This window comes from Lucilia sericata, unplaced genomic scaffold (genome assembly GCF_015586225.1).
Source record: "Lucilia sericata isolate MDLA Ls3-8-SP2 unplaced genomic scaffold, ASM1558622v1 Contig000615F_arrow, whole genome shotgun sequence".
Taxonomy (NCBI): domain Eukaryota; kingdom Metazoa; phylum Arthropoda; class Insecta; order Diptera; family Calliphoridae; genus Lucilia; species Lucilia sericata.
Genome location: NW_023994621.1, coordinates 1 through 20,008, shown reverse-complemented (window position 1 = coordinate 20,008; position 20,008 = coordinate 1). Strand labels below are relative to the sequence as shown.

General features: G+C 36.6%; 1 protein-coding gene and 1 pseudogene across 1 annotated transcript in view; both read right to left on the bottom strand.

The window, feature by feature from the left end:
* The window catches only part of LOC119606705 (DNA topoisomerase 3-alpha), a 35,927-nt gene extending 19,390 nt beyond the window's left edge, over positions 1-16,537 (bottom strand). Inside the window, exons 1-9 of the mRNA XM_037960273.1 lie at positions 16,246-16,537; positions 15,552-16,185; positions 15,177-15,492; positions 14,981-15,120; positions 11,733-13,061; positions 9,378-9,969; positions 8,580-9,316; positions 8,446-8,514; positions 7,824-8,382 (exon numbers count right to left, since the gene is read on the bottom strand). Of these exons, the coding sequence (XP_037816201.1) occupies positions 8,273-8,382; positions 8,446-8,514; positions 8,580-9,316; positions 9,378-9,969; positions 11,733-13,061; positions 14,981-15,120; positions 15,177-15,492; positions 15,552-16,185; positions 16,246-16,401 (4,083 nt within the window). The 5' untranslated portion in view covers positions 16,402-16,537 and the 3' untranslated portion in view covers positions 7,824-8,272. The remainder of the gene's footprint in view (positions 1-7,823; positions 8,383-8,445; positions 8,515-8,579; positions 9,317-9,377; positions 9,970-11,732; positions 13,062-14,980; positions 15,121-15,176; positions 15,493-15,551; positions 16,186-16,245) is intronic.
* LOC119606709 lies at positions 4,734-6,946 on the bottom strand (annotated as a pseudogene).
* Positions 16,538-20,008: the final 3,471 nt, after the last annotated feature.

Below are 20,008 nucleotides of genomic sequence, written 5' to 3'. Positions count from 1 at the left end.
AAGACGACAACATTTACCGTCAGTACAATCAGTATAAAAATCGGATTCAAAATCAGATACACAAGATAAAATACCTTCCCAATCAATACAGTTATAATCCCAATATTCAATAAATTCTTCCGAACTACGAATCTGAGAGTATCAGGAAATAAGCAAATAATAATAATACATGATGTGAGATTAAATCACATTGCAATTGATCAGAAAAACTCACCATTGAATAAACACTAACCAAACAAAAGTCAATAAGTGAAGTAGACCCTATGCTGATTTATTACAGTCAAACAAGTTGGTATTGAAGTCACCAATTACAACTATATTAATATACCTCAAAAATAAATTCCTATGAATATTTTCAAATGAAAGAAATTCACCCGAAGGCAAATAAACAACCCTGAATAACAACTTTGATCCATTGTTATCAATCTCAATAAAAAGAGATTCACAAGATTCCAACTGAGAGACCTGGAACACTTCCTTAATATGAATAAAAAGAGCACATCGATTATACTGTACACTAGCCTGAGTTTTAGAAATATTATCAAGGCATTTTCCGCACTTATAAGTTTTGTTAGTTTAGCTCGGATGTAAATGACAGTTCATCAATAGGATCAGGGAGCAGATCACTGATATTACTTTGGTAGGGAACACTGACTCAGAATTTTTGATTAGCTATGACTCGAGTGCTCATTCTCCGATCATCACAGAATAATTTTTACGATACAGCTTACGATGGATAGGCAAAACCCCTTTCGAAATCTTAGGAAAACCGACCGGGTCGAACTCAGTAATCTTATTGATACCACACCACCTTCAGAAATGGATGGACTACATGATACACATGACTTGGAACACTCAGTAGATTATCTATCCAGGACTTTAAGCGATACCTACTATGCAGCATGTAGGGAGCGGCTGGGATCTAAGAAATTCCGACAACCAAGGCAGAATCCTAAACTAATACAGCTAAGGAAAGAATGTAGGAAACTTTTAAATAAAACGAAGAGGAACTAATGGGACGATTATCGTCGAAGCTTTCAGGAGGGAAACCAGACAAGCTAAGAAGGAATCTTGGAAGCACTTCTGTGAGGAACTGTAGAGTACCATGGAGACATCACATCTGCGTAAGGTGCTATCCAAAGACCCCGGTACGGTGAGATCGGATGGTAACTTTACCTAAAGTAACTTCGAAACTCTGGAACTGCTTATGTGGACACACTTTCCGGGTTGCAGGGATGATGAAAATGAAGGATCCACTTCTCAAATCCACATAAGTGAATTAGTCAGCTCCATTATTAGTATTGAGAAAATTTCTTCAAGGCCAGAATGCATACTCCAAAAACCGATTACCACCATCATGCCATGGCTAATTCTGATATTTAGAGCAGCCTGGAAACAGGATACATTCCTAAAGTATAGAGGGAGGTTACCGTGGTATTTATCCCCAAAGCGGGAAAGTGAATCATAGTACCGCCAAAGACTATAGACCAATCAATCTGTCATCGTTTTTTTATTGAAAACACTGGAAAAATATCATTAGGACTCCTGATCACTTCTGTGGGGCACAACACGCATACCTTAATAAGAGCTCGGTAAAAACAGTCTTGCATCACGTTGTCGGAACTATAGAGACTAGATGTCATCTTTCTTGGACATAGAGGTTGCGTTTAACAACTCTAATATGGGTATTGGCAAAACAAGGAAAGTTGGGCACACCACAAGGTGGTGTCATCTCTTCACTCCTGTGGAATCTTGTCGCAAATAAAATCCTTTTTAGACTCACCACCATTATCTCAATGTCTGGTTATATTTTATCGTAAGGTTAAATTAACAACCGGTTAAACGATAACCGGAGTTGGTGTTAACGGGCGTCAGTAGGATGAAATGTTGTTCGCCCACTAACTTCACGTTAGTATACTTTTAAGTTTTCCCTTAACACTTGTTCAATTATGCTTTTATTTTTTTTTTATTATTTTTTAGGCACTTGAAGATACTTACCGCTGATCCCGGAAAGATTTTTGTCCATTTGTCTAACTCAATAAAACAAGATTGACAATCATGCAGAATTTAAATATTAATGATTTGAGTCAAACGCTGTTCAACCATGAACATGTTAAACCATTTTCGAAAAAAAAAAATGGCAATATATTTATTAGTTCTAAACTCATCATCACCAGCCACACCAATATTCTTCTTAATGGGAACAATCTTAACAATCTTCCAAAATAATCGGAAATTCGAAGTAGTCAATATTGTATTAACCAAATACATGACATTATAAGCAATAATAATAGCCAATAATATGGTAAGACCCTCCGATTGGATTACAATTGGATCACAATTCTCTGATACCAAAGAGATCCGACGTACATTTATTGAATGTATAAGAAAAAACAGAGCAGTTGTCATTCATCACTCAGTACCTCAACAGCAAACACTTGTTGCGGTGGGATCGCAGAATATTTTCAAGTCGGGGCCAAAAAAAAAAATTTGGGTAGAAGCCCCATTTGAAAAAGCATCGGGAGGAGGTCAAATTTTCAATATTTGCCTCGAGTCCCTCATAAAAAATCATAAAAAGGGAGGGCCTTGCCATATGGAGGAACCACTCTCCAGCCCTAGTCCCGGTTCAATAATAATGGTCTAACTTGTTGTGGCCAGAGTTGCAAGAAAATAACTTGAAAAAGTTCATTATTTTTATTTACCTTTTTTATTTATTTTACACATGAAGTATACCATTTAATATCATTTCTTTTAAATTATTAACTTTTAACGTTTTTTTTTTTTTTTCAAAACTAACTGATTTTTATCAAATGAGACTCTATAATTTACTTTTATACATTTTAATACAACACTGTTTATATGATCACAACATTTTGAATTTAACGCTTAATTTTTGAATTTAACTACCTTTCTAAGGTACAACTCTATGATTTATTAAATGTTACATGTTTATACAACCATGTTAATGTATTATAGTCATTGCTTTTGTACTACAACTACGTATTGGAAATAGTATAAAAGCCGCGTAGGTTGCATTAATAAAAATTAATTTGCTTTATGCCTTCGATGAGTAAAGGTCTTTGTCTAGTTTTAATTTACCGGACGAGTTTAAAGAAAAGTAATTACAGTGAAAATAGTGCGATTGTGTTTTTTAAACGCCGGCTTTATGAGTAATTATAATTTTCGGTATAAGATTATTTCAAACTTGATTAACTCCATAAGTCGATGTTCGAAACTTAAGCAACTTTTTGATCTTCTTATGAAAATCGTTGGTCCTTATGAGTTCAAAACCAGAATGAAAATATCAAAATTTAAAGACTGAGAGGATGAAGTCTCTTTGCTTAAAATATTAATAATAAATGATTTATAACAAACGCTCGAAAGTTTGAATCTTAATGAAGAAATTGGATGGTATAGCCATGTTAGCCGGTCGACTTCGCCCTCCGTTCCAAACACCTTTATGGAATAGATTAGTTACTAGTGTAATGAATCCCAATTTAAACTATTCTCCAGCTCCAATGTTTTCTATAATGGCGAATTTCGACCCAGCGCTTCAAAACGCCGAACAGCATCTCTAAGGGATTTGAGTCAGGTGATTTTGATGGACAATCATAGAATTGGGGTTCTATTACCCGGTAACTATTCTTAGATCAACTTTGACAAAGGTTTTGGTTCATTATCATACTGAAAATCGCAATAAAGTAAGTTGTTGTTGTTGTAACAGCTAAAACTATACAATAATTTAGTTGGGGGGTTCTACATCAATGTCCAGGCCTAAAAATTGGGCTACTTCAACTGGATGCGTCCATAAATCCATTGGACAGAGTGAAGTAGGGTTGGCTGAGCAGTTAAATATGTGGTGGGTGTCATGAGGACCCAGACCACATGCAGGACATTCGTTGGGGACGGCACGGTCTATACGTGACCAGTAGGCATTGAGCCTGTTGCTCCATCCCGATCTTAGTTGTGCCAGAACTACTCTTGTTTTCCGCGGCAGGTTTTCTTCCGTGTCTGCTATGGGCGGTGGGCGACCTCCAAGTACGACATTCATGCGGTATCCTGCGACCGCGGAATTTATGGCGTCTCTATGAATGTCGTTCAAAGCTGCCGAATACGAGGACTGATCCAGTGGATCCCGCACATATCTGCATATGTTTTCCTCGTATATACGAAGATCCTTCCTGACATGCCTCGGGGGAGTATCCAATTGTATGATGTTAAAATTGGGATGACTTCTCCGATGACATCCCAGGAGGAACTGTTTAGTCAACATGACATTGTGTTCCTTGACTGGAAGGACCTTCGTTTCCTCGTGCAGGTGATGCTCCGAGGTAATTTGTAGGCAGCCCGTTACAGTCCTTAGTGCGGCATTTTGGCAGCTTTGAATGTTCCTCCACTGGGTATCACTTAGCGATGGTGACCACACTGGAGCAGCATAGTTAACCACTGACCGACCAATCGTTTTATATGTAGCCAACAAGGTTTCTTTATTCATACCCCAAGTGCTGCCGGCTAGCGCTTTGAGGACCTTGTTTCTACATCGCAATTTGTGCGTGATTGCAGTGGCGTGAGCTGAGGAAGTAAAGAGGCTATCAAATGTGACCCCCAATATTTTTGAGTGGTGCACGTTCGGAATTTGGACTTCATCGACCACGATGCCAAGGTTTAGGTTTACTTCCTTCGTCCAGGTGGTAAAAAGTGTTGTTGACGACTTCGCTGGTTATAATTGCAGGTTACGCGCAGTGAAGACAACCATTCACCAGAACGCATAATTCATCAATGTTGTGACCCGTCGCCATGATTCTACAGTCGTCCGCATATGAAATCACTTCCACGCCTTGTGGAGGTGCGGGGAGCTTAGAGAGGTAGAAGTTAAACAAAAGTGGCGATAGTACTCCACCTTGAGGTACGCCTTGTTTAACTCTACGGGGTTTGGAGCGTCTGTCTCTAAACTCCACGAACGACTGACGGCCACTCAGATAATTTACGATCCATTTCTTCGTGTTGTTGGGCATTGTGGATTGCAGGATATCCTCGAAGAGTGTGGCGTGACTGACAGTGTCGAAGGCCTTCGACAGGTCAAGAGCCACTAGGACCGTCCTTTCACAGGGCCTCTGCTGATTTAAGCCTTGTGAGATCTGAGTAACAATGGCGGTTAATGCTGTAGTGGTGCTGTGCATTTTGCGGAAGCCATGCTGGTGACGAGCTGCTGTTAGGTGGCTGGACAGCTGGGGGAGGAGAAGCACCTCAAGAGTCTTCGCGACTGGTGATAGGAGGGAAATCGGCCTGTATGATTGTCCCTCTGTCGCGTCTTTCCCAGGTTTTAAAATGGGAATGACTCTACCCTTTTTCGGGTATTAGGAGGCTGCTCACTGACTTGTTGAAGACCATAGTCAGGTACTCAACTCCCCGCTCGCCAAGATGTTTTAACATCAGCATGGATATTCCGTCGGGGCCAATCGCCTTAGATGGTTTGGCGTTGTTGATGACGTCTGCAACTTCAGCTGGGGTGAAGGGTTGTGGTATGTCCGTGACTGGAAGGTTGTGAAGTTTACGAACAACACTTCGTTTCGCCTTGTCTCTCTCAGGGTGCTCAATGAATTGCCGGCAAAATGCGCGCGAGCACCCTTCAGGGTCGGAAATGGGGATATCTGCAAACTTAATAGCGACCCTGTCATCCTTCTTCGTCGAGATAGAGAGAGAGAGCGAACTGTAGACCACAACTTACTAACACCCGAACTCAGGTTGCAGTTCTTCAAGTGATCTAGCCATCTTTCCCGCTTGTCCTCATTTACCAACCTGCTGATTTCAATATTCAGCTGGGTGAGTCTTGGATCACCTGGGTTGGTATTTTGGATGTCATCTCTTTCATCTGCAAGCCTGGCTGCTTCTGCTGGGAAGTGCGGGCGCACTACGGATATACGACCAGCAGGTATAAAGCGAGCAGCTGCTGAGATGACAGTTTCACGGAACTTCCTCTCTGAATGGTGTACGTTGGAGGGAAAATTTAGATCACTGAAGATGCGTTCGGTGAATTCTCTGAAGCCGTGCCAGTCTGCTTTCTTTCGGTTTACGTATTGACGGCGTTCAGAGACGATAAAATCGTTAGGTCGATCCAGACAAACGATTATGGGTAAGTGGTCTGATTCCAGAGAAACTACGGCAACTACGTGGCGTAGTTGATCAAACCAGCACTCGCTATGGTGATGTCGGGCGAGCTAGTGCAGGTACCCATAATCCGCGTGGGGGCATCATCATTCAGGGTGCAGAAGGTGGACTCGTCAATCTGTTCCGCCAGCAACGCACCTCTCTGGTCTTCCCCTAAAGAAGAGTGCCAGAGTTGATGGTGGGCGTTGAAGTCCCCTAGGACAAGACGCATATCGCCGTCTAACAAAGTCCTGATGTCGGGACGGTAGGCTGCAGGACAGCTGGCTACTAGCGGAATATAGACATTATAGAGCTCTAAGTCAGTTTCTCCCGATCTAACTGCAATACCTTCAACTTCAAGATATTGGTCTCCTGAGTTAGAATCGAGAGAAAGAGCTCTATACTGTACGGTGTTGTGAATGATGAAAGCAATGCCCCCACCGTTACTTCCGGTGCGGTCTTTTCGGAGAATGTTGTATCCGTTACAACTTTGCAGACTGGAATTGTTCGTCAGTTTAGTCTCCTGGACCGCAGCGACCACGATGTTGTTGTGCTGCATATATCAGGTTATCTCTGAAATTTTGTTTTGGAGGCCATTGCAGTTGAACTGCAATATGGATATCATCCCAGGTCTCCGGAGTGCAATCGAGGGTGTTAGCGGCGACGGTAATTGTTGTTGCTGCTGCTGTTGTTGTGATTGCAAGGGAGAGGGCGGAGGGGTAGCGTATGAAGATGGCGATGTTGTTGTCGACGAAGCAGCATGGGGCGACGAAATTTTCCGACCACTCTCGATGATCATTAAGTCCGGAGCAGTTCCTGAGATGACACCAGCCCAAACAAGAGTTGCAACTTAATTGGATGGACATATGGTGCAGTCGGTTCTGGCAAACTGTGCAGAACCATGGTCCGGGATTTAATTCAATTCCGGCACGGACCAAAAGAATGCGGAGCAGCAATGCCGGAAGATGTTGCTTCGCTGCAGAAAATTGTATTGTTGTTGCTGGGGTTGACAGCCCTTGGCCGAATAATTCGGGTCATTCCGGTACGTAGAACCGGCTGTCGGGGAATGGCAATAAAGTAAGTTGTTCTGTTCGGTGTACTCAATCATATGATCCATTTTGTTGGCCAAAAATGTCCCAGAATGTAAAACAACCAAATTTTATTTGTATTTCAACATCAGGAATATTAGTTGTCAAAATACATATTTTGAAGAAAAATACTGGTTCTGGTCAAAATACGGGTTTTTGGTAAAAAAAATACTTTTTTTTAGTAAAAATGTAGTTTTTGGTGAAAAATAATAATTTTCATTCAAAGCACGAGTTTTTGGTGGAAAGTCTAGTTCTTTTTTTTTTTTTTGTAAAAATACGTGTTTTTGTTGAAAAAATCTAGTATTAAGTTAAAATATTTTTGTGGTCAGCCTTTTACGTATTAATGAAATTATCTGTAATATTGATTTAAGTTGTCAACCAACTATACATGTGGCCCTATGGGCTCGGTTGGTTTTTCGTAAATAAATAAATAAATAAATAAATATGTGTTTTTTTGTAAAAAAAAATTTTGTTTTTGGTGAGGTTAAAAAAATAAATAGCAAAACTAGATCCAATAAAGTTTCGAGATCATGTTTAATCAAATTGTTTGAAAACAACCAACAATATTAATCACAATTAATCACTTACCGTTTTATACGTAGTAAAAAAGGACCTTGTTTCTACTTCGCAATTTGTACGCGATTGCGGGTGGCTTGAGCTGGCAAAGTAAAAACGTTCTAAAAAGGTGACCACCAATATTTCAGTGTGATGCTCAGTCGGAATTTGTGGCCCATCGATTACGACACCACTTCCACAGATTTACTTCTTTCGTGCAGGTGGTAATAATTACAGGTTTCACGCAATGAAGACCTAAAGTATTTCGTTGAGATCACATAGCTTATCAATATTGTGGCCAGTCGCCATTATTGTAGAGTTGTCCGCATTAGATATTGACCCTGTGGAAGTTTATCATTTATCAATAATTTCATATAACAAAACTTATATGCAACTTTTATTAATATTTTTTTTATAAACATAACATAATTCAAAGGATATGTTTAAAAAAAATTTACAAAAATAAAATAAAACAAAAAAACTTAAAATTCAAATTCTCCTTTGCGAGGACATTTTTGGCGCGAGTGACCTTCCTGGCGACACAAACCACACTTACGACCCTTTGGAGCTGCTTTAGAATCATCTTTTTTATCTTAAATAAAATAAAATTTTGTAAACATTTTTAAAAGAAAAGTAAAATCCATATGTAACTTACTTGCTACTGGTTTAAAATTAGTGCTGGTGGAGGCAGATGAGGTACTGCCCCAAGAACGTTGACTGTCATCTACATGAATTTATAAAACAAAAATGTTTAACTATTTAGGAAACAAAATTCCAAGAAATGTTTACCTTCAGTTTGTTCAGCCCATTGAAAGAAACCACATGATTGATCACGATTGGAGCAGGCATAAAAATTTCGCCCCTTATTAGGGCCTTCTTTTCTTACCGTCAAGCTACTGGCAGGTTTATTGCAATTACAATTTACTTTTTCTGCATTATCAGGAGCATCAAATTCTCTTGAACCCCAGCCACTGGAGCTGGCAGCATTAGCACTACTGCTGCTAGTACCACTTGATCCCCAATTTGTTGAGGTAGTATCTGCTCTAGGATGTGTACTTGATTGTTCAGTATTTTCAGTTTGATCGGCCCATTGAAAGAAACCACAAGATTTGTCACGATTAGCACAAGCATAAAAATCTCTACCCTTATTAGGGCCTTCTTTGCGTACCGTCAAGCTACTGGCCGGTTTATTGCAATTACAATTTACTTGTTCTTTACTAACCGGAATGTCCGCGTCTCTAGAACCCCAATTAGTGCTAGTGGTATTGGTTCTATTATTACTGCTACTAGAACCCCAATTGCTGTTATTGTCTGTACCCCAACTGCTATTATTGTTAGTAATGCTTGTTCTATTGTTAGCACTAGAACCCCAGTTGCTAGTGCTACTTGTAGAGGTTTGTGCAGTAGATGAATGGCTTTCTTGTTCAATTTCGTCGGCCCACTGGAAAAACTTACAAGGGTTACTACTTTTGGCACACAAGTAAAATATTCTCCCCTTATTGGGACCATCTTTTTTAACCGATAACCTGAAAAATATATATATAATCACTCAATATTTCCATTAATATATAAGTCCTTAATTCATACTCTTTGGCCGGCTGATGACATCCCGTGCATTTAACATTAAGCGCAGTCTCCTCAGAAACTACTCGACTAGCTGAACCCCAGCCATAGCTATCTTCATTTGTTGTTTCCGTATTTTGTAATTTTAGTTTTTTCGCTGAAGGACCTACTTCTGAAAGTCTAGCACTTTTTGCAGCACTACCCCATACATAATCATCGTCATTGGGATCATTATCATCCTGCAGCCATTCGCTAAAACTTTCATCTATTTGTGCTCTACTTCTAGCTGAAGCCGATGATGCAGACGTTGTTGTCGTAGCATTATTTGTCCTTTGAGTCTTTGGTTGATTGGCATTTTGATTACCAGAACCCCATTGAAAATCCGCAAACATATCATCATCGTCATCATTAAATGCCGCTGCTAAATCATCGCTTAATACGGTTTCGGTGCGGGTTTGTGGTGTTGTTCTGCTCGTCGTCGTGGATGTGGTTACTGGTATATTTGCTTCGGCCGATAATATTAAATCATCGAATCCATCATTACTATCGAAAAAGGCATCAATTGGCATATCATGTAGCTCAGAGGCAGCAATTTCATCGGCAGTTTGTTGACGAGCTAAGGGAATTTTTGAAAAATTTGGTCATGTCAAGAGTACAAATTGAAAACTTGTTTTAGTTTTTGAAAAGCTTTAACTAACATTGGAATTATGGTTTAGGTTCCTAATATTTTGTAGTACTCAACCCTCTAGAAAATTCTGTGCTACATAAAAGCTAACAAACAAAACTTAGTTTATGAGAACTAAGAATCTCACCCGTGATTCTCATCCCCACTTCTTAATCGATTAATTAAATCGAGAACATTATCTCCAAAACAAGCCTCTCGAATGTTCTAGGTCCGGATGGATTGTAAGTATTGATGATACTCGGAACAATGTCAATTAAAGTTGCCCTATTTTCCTACATTCAAAACCAGACATATCATCCATCTCATAATTATAAGCTGAAGCGAAGTTTTAGAAAACCAACTATTTTGTGGCACATTTCGCTCAACACATTTCTTCGTGATTTAAGTGGAATTACTTCCTTAAACAGCAACGACATTATTGTTTCGCACGCCTTTTGTTCCTCTCGATCCATCAATCAGTGATTACAAGGAGAATCATCTCCTAATTATCATCAATAGAAACATTTTAGAATCTCTACTACAACCAGCCTTTAAAGCGCATTTCCCGCTCGCCAAAGAAAATCAAAGATTCGGGGAAACGCACAGCCCTAACACTGATAACCTCCCAGATCTCCAATGACCTCAATCAACAACGAAACTGGATTTATCCAAGACATTTAATGCAGTCGATCACACGATGCTGATCAACGACATGCACACTGTAGTTGGCACCTCTTGGTCGGACTCAAATCGAATCAGCTCACCGTCTGGATAAAAAAGACCACAGTGAAATAAGGCCGTCAATGGAGGTGTTCATGTAAAGCACTTCGATATTCTTGTCCCACAAAGTCTACAGATTTGCGTCCCATAGACCTATGGTGAATGAATCTTGAATATTTCAATCTGTCATAGATCGATACTCGTCAGTGGTCTGATACTAGAGGCTGTTGATAGAAGGTGGACTTCCCTAAACAAGAGTGCCATAGGTACTAGTGAGTTCCTAATATCGAGACGGTAGTTTGAGAGACAACAGGCTGCCGGCGGAAATATTATAGTGGTGTAATTTGGCTTCCCTCAAACAAACCGGAGACACAGATATTGTATTGGGCAGGGCGGTGGTGTAGCGTATGATGCTCCAGAGCAATTCCCGAGGTGACTGCGTAAATAAGCATTGTTGGAGGAATGCATGGGCGAATTAAAGTGCTTTCGCAATTGCAACATTACTTTCACTCTAACAAACTAAAAAGTTTGTGGATCAGTTCGACGACTTAAAGTACTTACCGGGTTGACGGCAGCATCCACCTACTGTTTTCCGACAGAGGATCCTATCAAAAAAGTCCCTTAATCAATCGAATATTGCGAAATGTATGTTTGCTATCATAGCCAGAGATTCCTTTGTGCTTTTAAATCATCTTCGTTCGACTAATATTATAAATATCTCGTAAAGAGGCCCTAGATTTGTATATCCCGAACGGTACCGGTATAAGAAAAATGGCTTTATTGATGCAATAATAGTGAATTCAATCAGACTATGAACAGAAGGACCAACTGTTTCAACTTCTAAGTGACATTAGATTCACGTTCACAATTTTCTTAGCTAAACTTTTTCATATCTTTAATTAAACCTTTTTGAAGGGGATCATGATGGTGTTTTTTAATAGCTTTTAATAAACTTTAATCAATTATAACTAATATAAAAAAGCATTTAAACTCACCTGCCGTAAAATAGGAACGTATATTCGTATTTCCAGTTTGTTTCTTTTGATTAGCACTTGTAGTTGTTGTTTTTGTGGAAGGTTTACGCGTTTTCTTAGCTTTAGTTTCAGTTTCCCCGCCAGTATCATCAGTTTTCTTTGTTTTAGTAGTTGTGCTTTTAGATTTTTTACCACCTGTATTATTGTTTGATCCTGCCGCGGGAACTGGTTGAGTTGTTATACCATAATTAATAGGTATAGATGAAATGTCTGCTACTATCGGACCAACTCTTTTAACACTATCCAAATTTATATTGAATATATTACGAAATTGTTCATCACATCGTAGACAGATTTTATACCAACCAGAAGGACAATTAAACATGGCTTTATGATAGGGATTTGAAAATTTAAATTTTATTAATTTCATTTCAGAACCGCATTTATTGCAGGTTTCATCTAGAGCATGAGGTTCTTTACATTCATCTGGCCACCAAATGCAATTTTTACAATCGGGAAAATTTAGACAACCGATAAGAAAACCGGTTTGATTCTTTTTAGGTTTTAAAGCCATGGGAGCAATGGAACATTTGGGACATTTGAATATTTCTTGCAAACGATTTTGATTTTCTGAGGCTCCTGGTCGGCTTTCAGTGTTGCTATTAGAGGTAGTGTTGTTGTTGTTGGTATTGGTATTATGCTGGTTTGGGGTTTCTAAAATACGTTGTGCCATTTTTTCATCCATTGCACTAATTTTGTCCATAATTTGTTTATAGGCTTCTTTATATTTAACAATTTGCTCACGTAATACTGTTTTTGGATCCTTTTCACCTAAACAAATCTTCTTTAAATCTTGTTCGAATTCAGCTCTTAACATGGGTTTAGCTAAAGCCAATTCCATAGCATCATATCCCTCATAGAGACCCATGCCTATAACTCCTGGCACTAGACAGCCCTTATCCACCACTCCAATATAACCTCTTTCTTTAATAGTATTAATATGTTCCGCATGCGTGGCATCTGTACCAATGCCATGTTTTTCCATCAGTGCTATTAAATCAGCTTCTGTTAGGAGCGGTGGAGCTGTGGTAGCACCTTCTGGCATTGTTATTTCCGTTGGTTCAAACTTTTGTCCCTGTTCGTATTTATGTATTTGTTTGGCATTCCATTTATCGTATATATAAACGTCGAGGTAGTTGCGTTCATAAATAACTAAACCTGTAGCTGTGAACTTTTCACCTTCAATGGAAATTGTCACTATCGTTTCGGAACCGGTAGCATCCTTACTGACACATGCCAAAAAATGTCGGCAAATTAATTCATACACACGACCCTCGTTGCCATCTAAATCTGCATAAAGTAAAAAAATGTATTTGATAACAAATTGGTTTCTGGGGAAAAGAACTGAATAGAACAGGAACTGAGCTGAGTTGAATAAGATTTGAACTAGAACTAAAACTGAATTAGAATTAACTTGAATTCAACTAGAACTAAAATAGAACGGAACTAGAACTGAACTAGTACTGAACTAGAACTGAACTAGAACTGAACTAGAACTGAACTAGAACTGAACTAGAACTGAACTAGAACTGAACTAGAACTGAACTAGAACTGAACTAGAACTAAACTAAACTGAACTAGAACTGAACTAGAACTGAACTAGAACTGAACTAGAACTGAACTAGAACTGAACTAGAACTGAACTAGAACTGAACTAGAACCGAACTAGAACCGAACTAGAACTGAACTGGAACTGAACTAGAACTGAACTAGAACTGAACTAGAACTGAACTAGAACTGAACTAGAACTGAACTAGAACTGAACTAGAACTGAACTAGAACTGAACTAGAACTGAACTAGAACTGAACTAGAACTGAACTAGAACTGAACTAGAACTGAACTAGAACTGAACTAGAACTAAACTAGAACTGTACTAGAACTAAAATAGAACTGAACTAGAACTGAACCAGAACTGAACTAGTACTGAACTAGAACTGAACTAGAACTGAACTAGAACTGAACTAGAACTGAACTAGAACTGAACTAGAACTGAACTAGAACTGAACTAGAACTGAACTAGAACTGAACTAGAACTGAACTAGAACTGAACTAGAACTAAACTAGAACTAAACTAGAACTGAACTAGAACTCAACTCAGAACTAGAACAGAATCAGAACTGAACCAGAACAGGACTAGAACTGAACTAGAACTGAACTAGAACTAAACTAGAACTGAACTAGAACTGATCTAGAACTGAACTAGAACTCAACTCAGAACTAGAACAGAACCAGAACTGAACCAGAACAGAACTAGAACTGAACTAGAACAGAACTAAGCTAGAACTGAACTTTAACTGGACTAGAACAGAAAGAACAGAACTGAACTAGAGCTAAACTGGAACTGAACTAGAACTAAAGTAGAACTGAACTAGAACTGAACTAGAACTGAACTAGAACTGAACTAGAACTGAACTAGAACTGAACTAGAACTGAACTAGAACTGAACTAGAACTAAACTAGAACTGAACTAGAACTAAAATAGAACTGAACTAGAACTGAACCAGAACTGAACTAGTACTGAACTAGTACTGAACTAGAACTGAACTAGAACTGAACTAGAACTGAACTAGAACTGAACTAGAACTGAACTAGAACTGAACTAGAACTGAACTAGAACTGAACTAGAACTGAACTAGAACTGAACTAGAACTGAACTAGAACTGAACTAGAACTAAACTAGAACTAAACTAGAACTGAACTAGAACTCAACTCAGAACTAGAACAGAATCAGAACTGAACCAGAACAGGACTAGAACTGAACTAGAACTGAACTAGAACTAAACTAGAACTGAACTAGAACTGATCTAGAACTGAACTAGAACTCAACTCAGAACTAGAACAGAACCAGAACTGAACCAGAACAGAACTAGAACTGAACTAGAACAGAACTAAGCTAGAACTGAACTTTAACTGGACTAGAACAGAAAGAACAGAACTGAACTAGAGCTAAACTGGAACTGAACTAGAACTAAAGTAGAACTGAACTAAAATTGAACTTGAACTAAACTAGAACTGAACTAGAACTAAAGTAGAACTGAACAATGAACTGTACTAGAATTAAAACTGAAAAAAAACTGAACTAACCAAAAAAAATTTGAACGGTTTATTTCTCATTAGTTCAGTATCGATCTTCAACAGATTGTCGGAAAGGCTCCTAAATTTTCTAAATGGTCCTGAGTTTATTAATTGCGCTAAAAATTTAACTTACTTGGCACCATTTTAGTGGGATGTATCGGTGGATGAGCCTGATCAGATTTATTGCCGTTTCTTGGATTTGGTCCCCATTCCGCCACACGTTGAGCAAATGAACCCCAAACTCCATGACCTGTTTGCTGCTCTACTAAAGATCTATTAAGATAATAATCATATTAAAATTTGTTCTTATTGATTTTCTATTTCATTACTTCAAATCAATTTCCTTGGAAAACATATTCGTTTCCGTACGTGGATAACTGATAATACCCTTGGTATATAGCTTTTCCGCTATAGTCATAACCTCCTTGGCCGATAATTTCAATTTTCGGGAACCTAATTTTTCCAATTCCACCGTATCCAAAGGTGTGGGTCGCCATTTACTTTTGGGTTTCACCGTTACACTTTCTACAGTAGCAGTTGGATTCGCTATAACCAGAAGATAATAGTCTTCACATGCCTGTTTGTCGAAGAGACGATTGCGGGCCCAAAGGAATTCTACCGTTAAGTCTTCTATGGTATGAGTTACTGTCAAATAAATAAAAAATTAATAAATTTTAAGATGAGTATAGATAAAATATATCTACCTTTAATCTTCCAAAAAGGTTCCGACACAAATGCCTCAATTTCCTTATAACGTTCGGCTACAAAACCCAATGTGGGTATTTGACAACTGCCATAAGAAATCAACTTATCAGATATTTTCTCGGGAAATAATCTTTGTAAACGCATCGTTTGGAAACGTGTTATAGCGGCTCCTGTCCTTAAATCCAATTCGGATCGCACATCCACTGCATCACTTTGACGTTTGTCCGGCTGTGTTAAGTTTTGTAGGGCTCTATTAACCGAAGCTTTAGTAATTTCGGAAAAAATTGCCCTATAAACCGTAATATTCGGTTTAACAGCTCGACATACATCTATAATCTCAAAACCAATATTCTCGCCCTCACGATCACAATCTGTCCAGACGATTAAACCATTACAACTGCGTACCTCTCGTTCCAGAGTGCGTTTAATAGCTGCGAAATTTTCACTGCAAGCTTTACGTACGGGGGCATCGAATAGACTTTGTGGATCAACATGATTCCAATTTCGATAAGAACTTAGAAATTCGAATGTCAGCAAATGTCCCGACACCGAAGTCATAACCATTTTACTCTTCCTACCCAGAACTGTTGCTTCAAATTCATAAATTTTATTGTAAACCGAAAGGCCTTCACGCTGAAATTGATTAAAATAATTTAGCTTAAAATTAACTTAGATTCTTTGGCACAAACTTACTCTTCTGGCAGTTCCATTGGACAATTGACCAGCAATTGTCTTCGCCGCATCATTTTTCTCTGCCACATTTAGGTACTTCATTTCGATGTTTAGGTCCTTTTTAGCGTAGCATCTTTTAGACGAAAAGAATTTATAACATTTTAATACCTTAAGCATTTATTTTTACATTGGATTTCACATAAATTCCGCAGAAATTCAAACTATTTCCGCCAAATAAGATTTTTTGCATTAATAAAAAATATGCTCCTTTTAGAGTTGCCAGCAAATTTACAAAGGAAATGTCTGTACAACAGTGTTGCCAGAAAAAATATTTAAAATTGAGTAAAAATAATTCGAATCAAGGTATATTAATTATAAGGTAGTGTTAACAGAGCAGCTGATTATTTTTTGCTAATACACTTTTGATTTTTTTTATATGTAGTTTGACAGTGTGCTGGCACTTTGAAGTGTAGGCATGCTGTCAAACTCCATATATAAAAAATAAAATGAATTCGCTCCGTATTTCTGAATTCGCCGACGACACTACCTTATAATTAATATATCTTGATTCGAATTTTGAAAAGTCAAACAATTGGAACTTTGTTGAAAAAAAATCTTGTTTACATGTAACAAGTTTATTTGTTGCAAGTTTAAGAGTATTGGTGGTTGTAGCATAATGTCTGGAATTTTCGAACCACAAAATTTCGATATTTTTAAAAACGACTTAAAGTAAAATATTCGATTATCGTGCATAAATTAAAAAGCCTCGTCGCTACAACAATACAAAAACAACAGGCGATTTGTTATTGTAAAATAATCCCATCTGTCAAAATAAACTGCATGCGGACAATGAAAAAGAAACAATAATAATATATTATCTTATATATATTAATTGTATCATGAATCTTTCATTGCCAATGATGACATGTATTCAAATTATAGTAATACATATTAGCTTATTTTTAAAGGCTTTTATTTAACAGTTAAATTTTAACTTGCTTTGTCAGATGGTACAAATTTTGTAACTGAATTTTCGACCATTTCCCGTAATTTGGCTAAAACTTGGTACACATAGAGACACCTAAACACAATGCAATGTTATGTTTAAAAACGGAATTAAGAAGAATTAAATTAAACTAGATTTAAATTTAAATAATTTTAAAATATATATGTACACCCTGTGGTTTTTGAATTGAAAAGTGGTTTGTGAATTTCAAAAAAAAAAAAAAAAAAAAAAAAAATGGAATTGCCAGATATTAAAATTTCAAAGCAAAATGCAAAAAATAATATTTCTTTGAATTTTCTTAGTTTGTGCTCAAACTAAACAAAAACTGAAACAGTTAACAAATTATTAAAAAGAGGCTTTTAATAAAAGCGTCTTTTTAAATAATCTTGTTTTTTCTATAATTTGTATTAAATAAATTTTAAACTTTTGTAGAATTTCATAAGATTTTTTTTAATTTAACAACTTTTGCAATCGACAACTGAAAAATAAATAAATTTAAAAAATTTCAATACGCTGATGCAATGATTATTCTATTTGCAAAAAATAAGATGAAGTAATTATGCAAACAAATGTGACATCATTATCAAACATTTGTTTTAAAACAATTAATAATATAAGTGAATAATTTCCAACTAAAAGATACCCTATAGAGCCGCCTTTACACGAGCACACAAGTAATATGATTTGTCAAAATTTTATGTAGAAGAATACGGATGGGATCGTCTAAACCACAAAATATGTCTAAACGCAATATGTAATGAAATCATTACACATTGAGAGATAATACGGATGGAGAATTTGACAGTCGTATGGCTCTCTTATGACCAAACACATACAATACTTTGCGTCGAACTGCAACTGACAGCTCGCATTTACTGTATTTAAATGAGAGCCGTCACAATCAATACACAAAACTTGTGCACGAAGTAGAAAAAGTTGGGAAAAACTTAACTTTGGCGTACGAAAAAGAAGAGAAAAAGAAAATGAGAACAGAAACAAACTGTCAAAATAATTGTTATTCTTTTTTGTTTTGTTTAATTGAGATTTTTTTGTGGGAAAACACCATTTTAAAATTGTTTATTTTTTATATTAAGTTATTTCATATTTTTGTTCTATTTGAATAAATAAATTATTACAATTAAAACAAAAAAAAAAAAACAATCACATGTTTTTCATACTTCGGCAACGCATCGATATTTTTTACGTTGCGTAGCTGTCAGTCGCAGTTCGTCGCAAAGTATTGTATGCGTTTGGACCTTTAAGTTTTTGAAATGATTAAAAAAAAAAAACAATCAAGTAGCATTAAGAAAAATTGAAACGGCAGTTTCCATTTTACTTTGTTATTGTTTTATACCAATCGTGTAAACACAATATATATAAATCATACGATTTTTATTCTCTTTTTGTTATACGGATGGAATTTAATTTTCATTAGACTTTACGTACGTAAAGTGTGATCGTGTGAAGGGACCTTTAATTGCTATTCACACCTATCCCCAATCATCATTTCATGTGAAATATGTTCCCATTTCGTTCACTAACTTTTTTGTCTTGAAAAAATTCCCCTGTTGTGAAATTTATTGATGGAATTTTGTAAACATTGAACAGCTGTTCCATACAAAATCAACTATTGTGAATGAATTGTTCACAACAAGTTCAAGATAGCAATTTTCCCTTCGAGGAAAATGAAAATTTCAAGGGAACAAAAATTTCACTTCTATTGGCGATAGGAATGATTATCTTTCCCATATGCCCATATGTCTATACTAGATAAATAGTTGTCATGCAAAACGTTAAATTTTTATCATGATAAAAAACTAGCAGATGACATTTATTAGCGTTATAGTATCGTTATGACAAAGTTGATAACAAACGTCATTATATTCTACATCACTATGATGGGGAGAGTATTATGCGTTGATGCTGATGTTTGTAACACCCAAAAATAATGACCATACACCCACCTTAAGGTATATCAATCGACTCAGAATCACTTACTGAGTCGATTTAGCTATGTCCATCTATGTGTGTCATCAAAAAGCTTTAATGAAATTTGGCACATACTCTTCTTTTGACCCAAGGACGGACTTTAACATCAATTTTTAATACACGTTTTAGTTGTATACACGCATTTTGTTTTCTTATGCTGACATTTTGTTAAGTGATGTGATAAATATTGTTGCGGTTACCGGTTATTTGATATTTGTCTTGCAAGATAGTCGAGTTTTCGACTTTGTTTAGACAAAATAGTCGACTTTGACATAAGACGTTTTAATAAAATACAAATAATTTTGAAAATTTAATGTCGTTTTTTCTGACCAATTCGAATTCCGTTAAAGGAAAATATTTCCCTTTTGACCAAATTCCCCACACCCACAATAAAACACATGTAAAGATTTATGTGAAATTTAATAGCAAATAATAATCTATATAGTTTTTTTTATTTATTTTATGATCCTCATTAATATTGATGTATTTTCAATATCTTGTGTTATTTTTTACTTGTTTGTTAAATTTTATTTGCTTTTTTTTAATTTTACTCTTTTTTTGTTATAGTTTTTTTTTATTCATTTTTTGTAGTTGTTGTGAAAAGTTGTTTTTTCTTATTATTCTCTGGTAATATATACTATATTTTTTTGTATCAATAAACTATTGATTATTATTATGTTGGTATTATTAATAATCGTAAATATATATTCAATTTTAATATTAAAAAGGTAAAATAATTCAACATAAAAACGCTTAACTAAACAATTTGATTAAAAATAATATTATAAT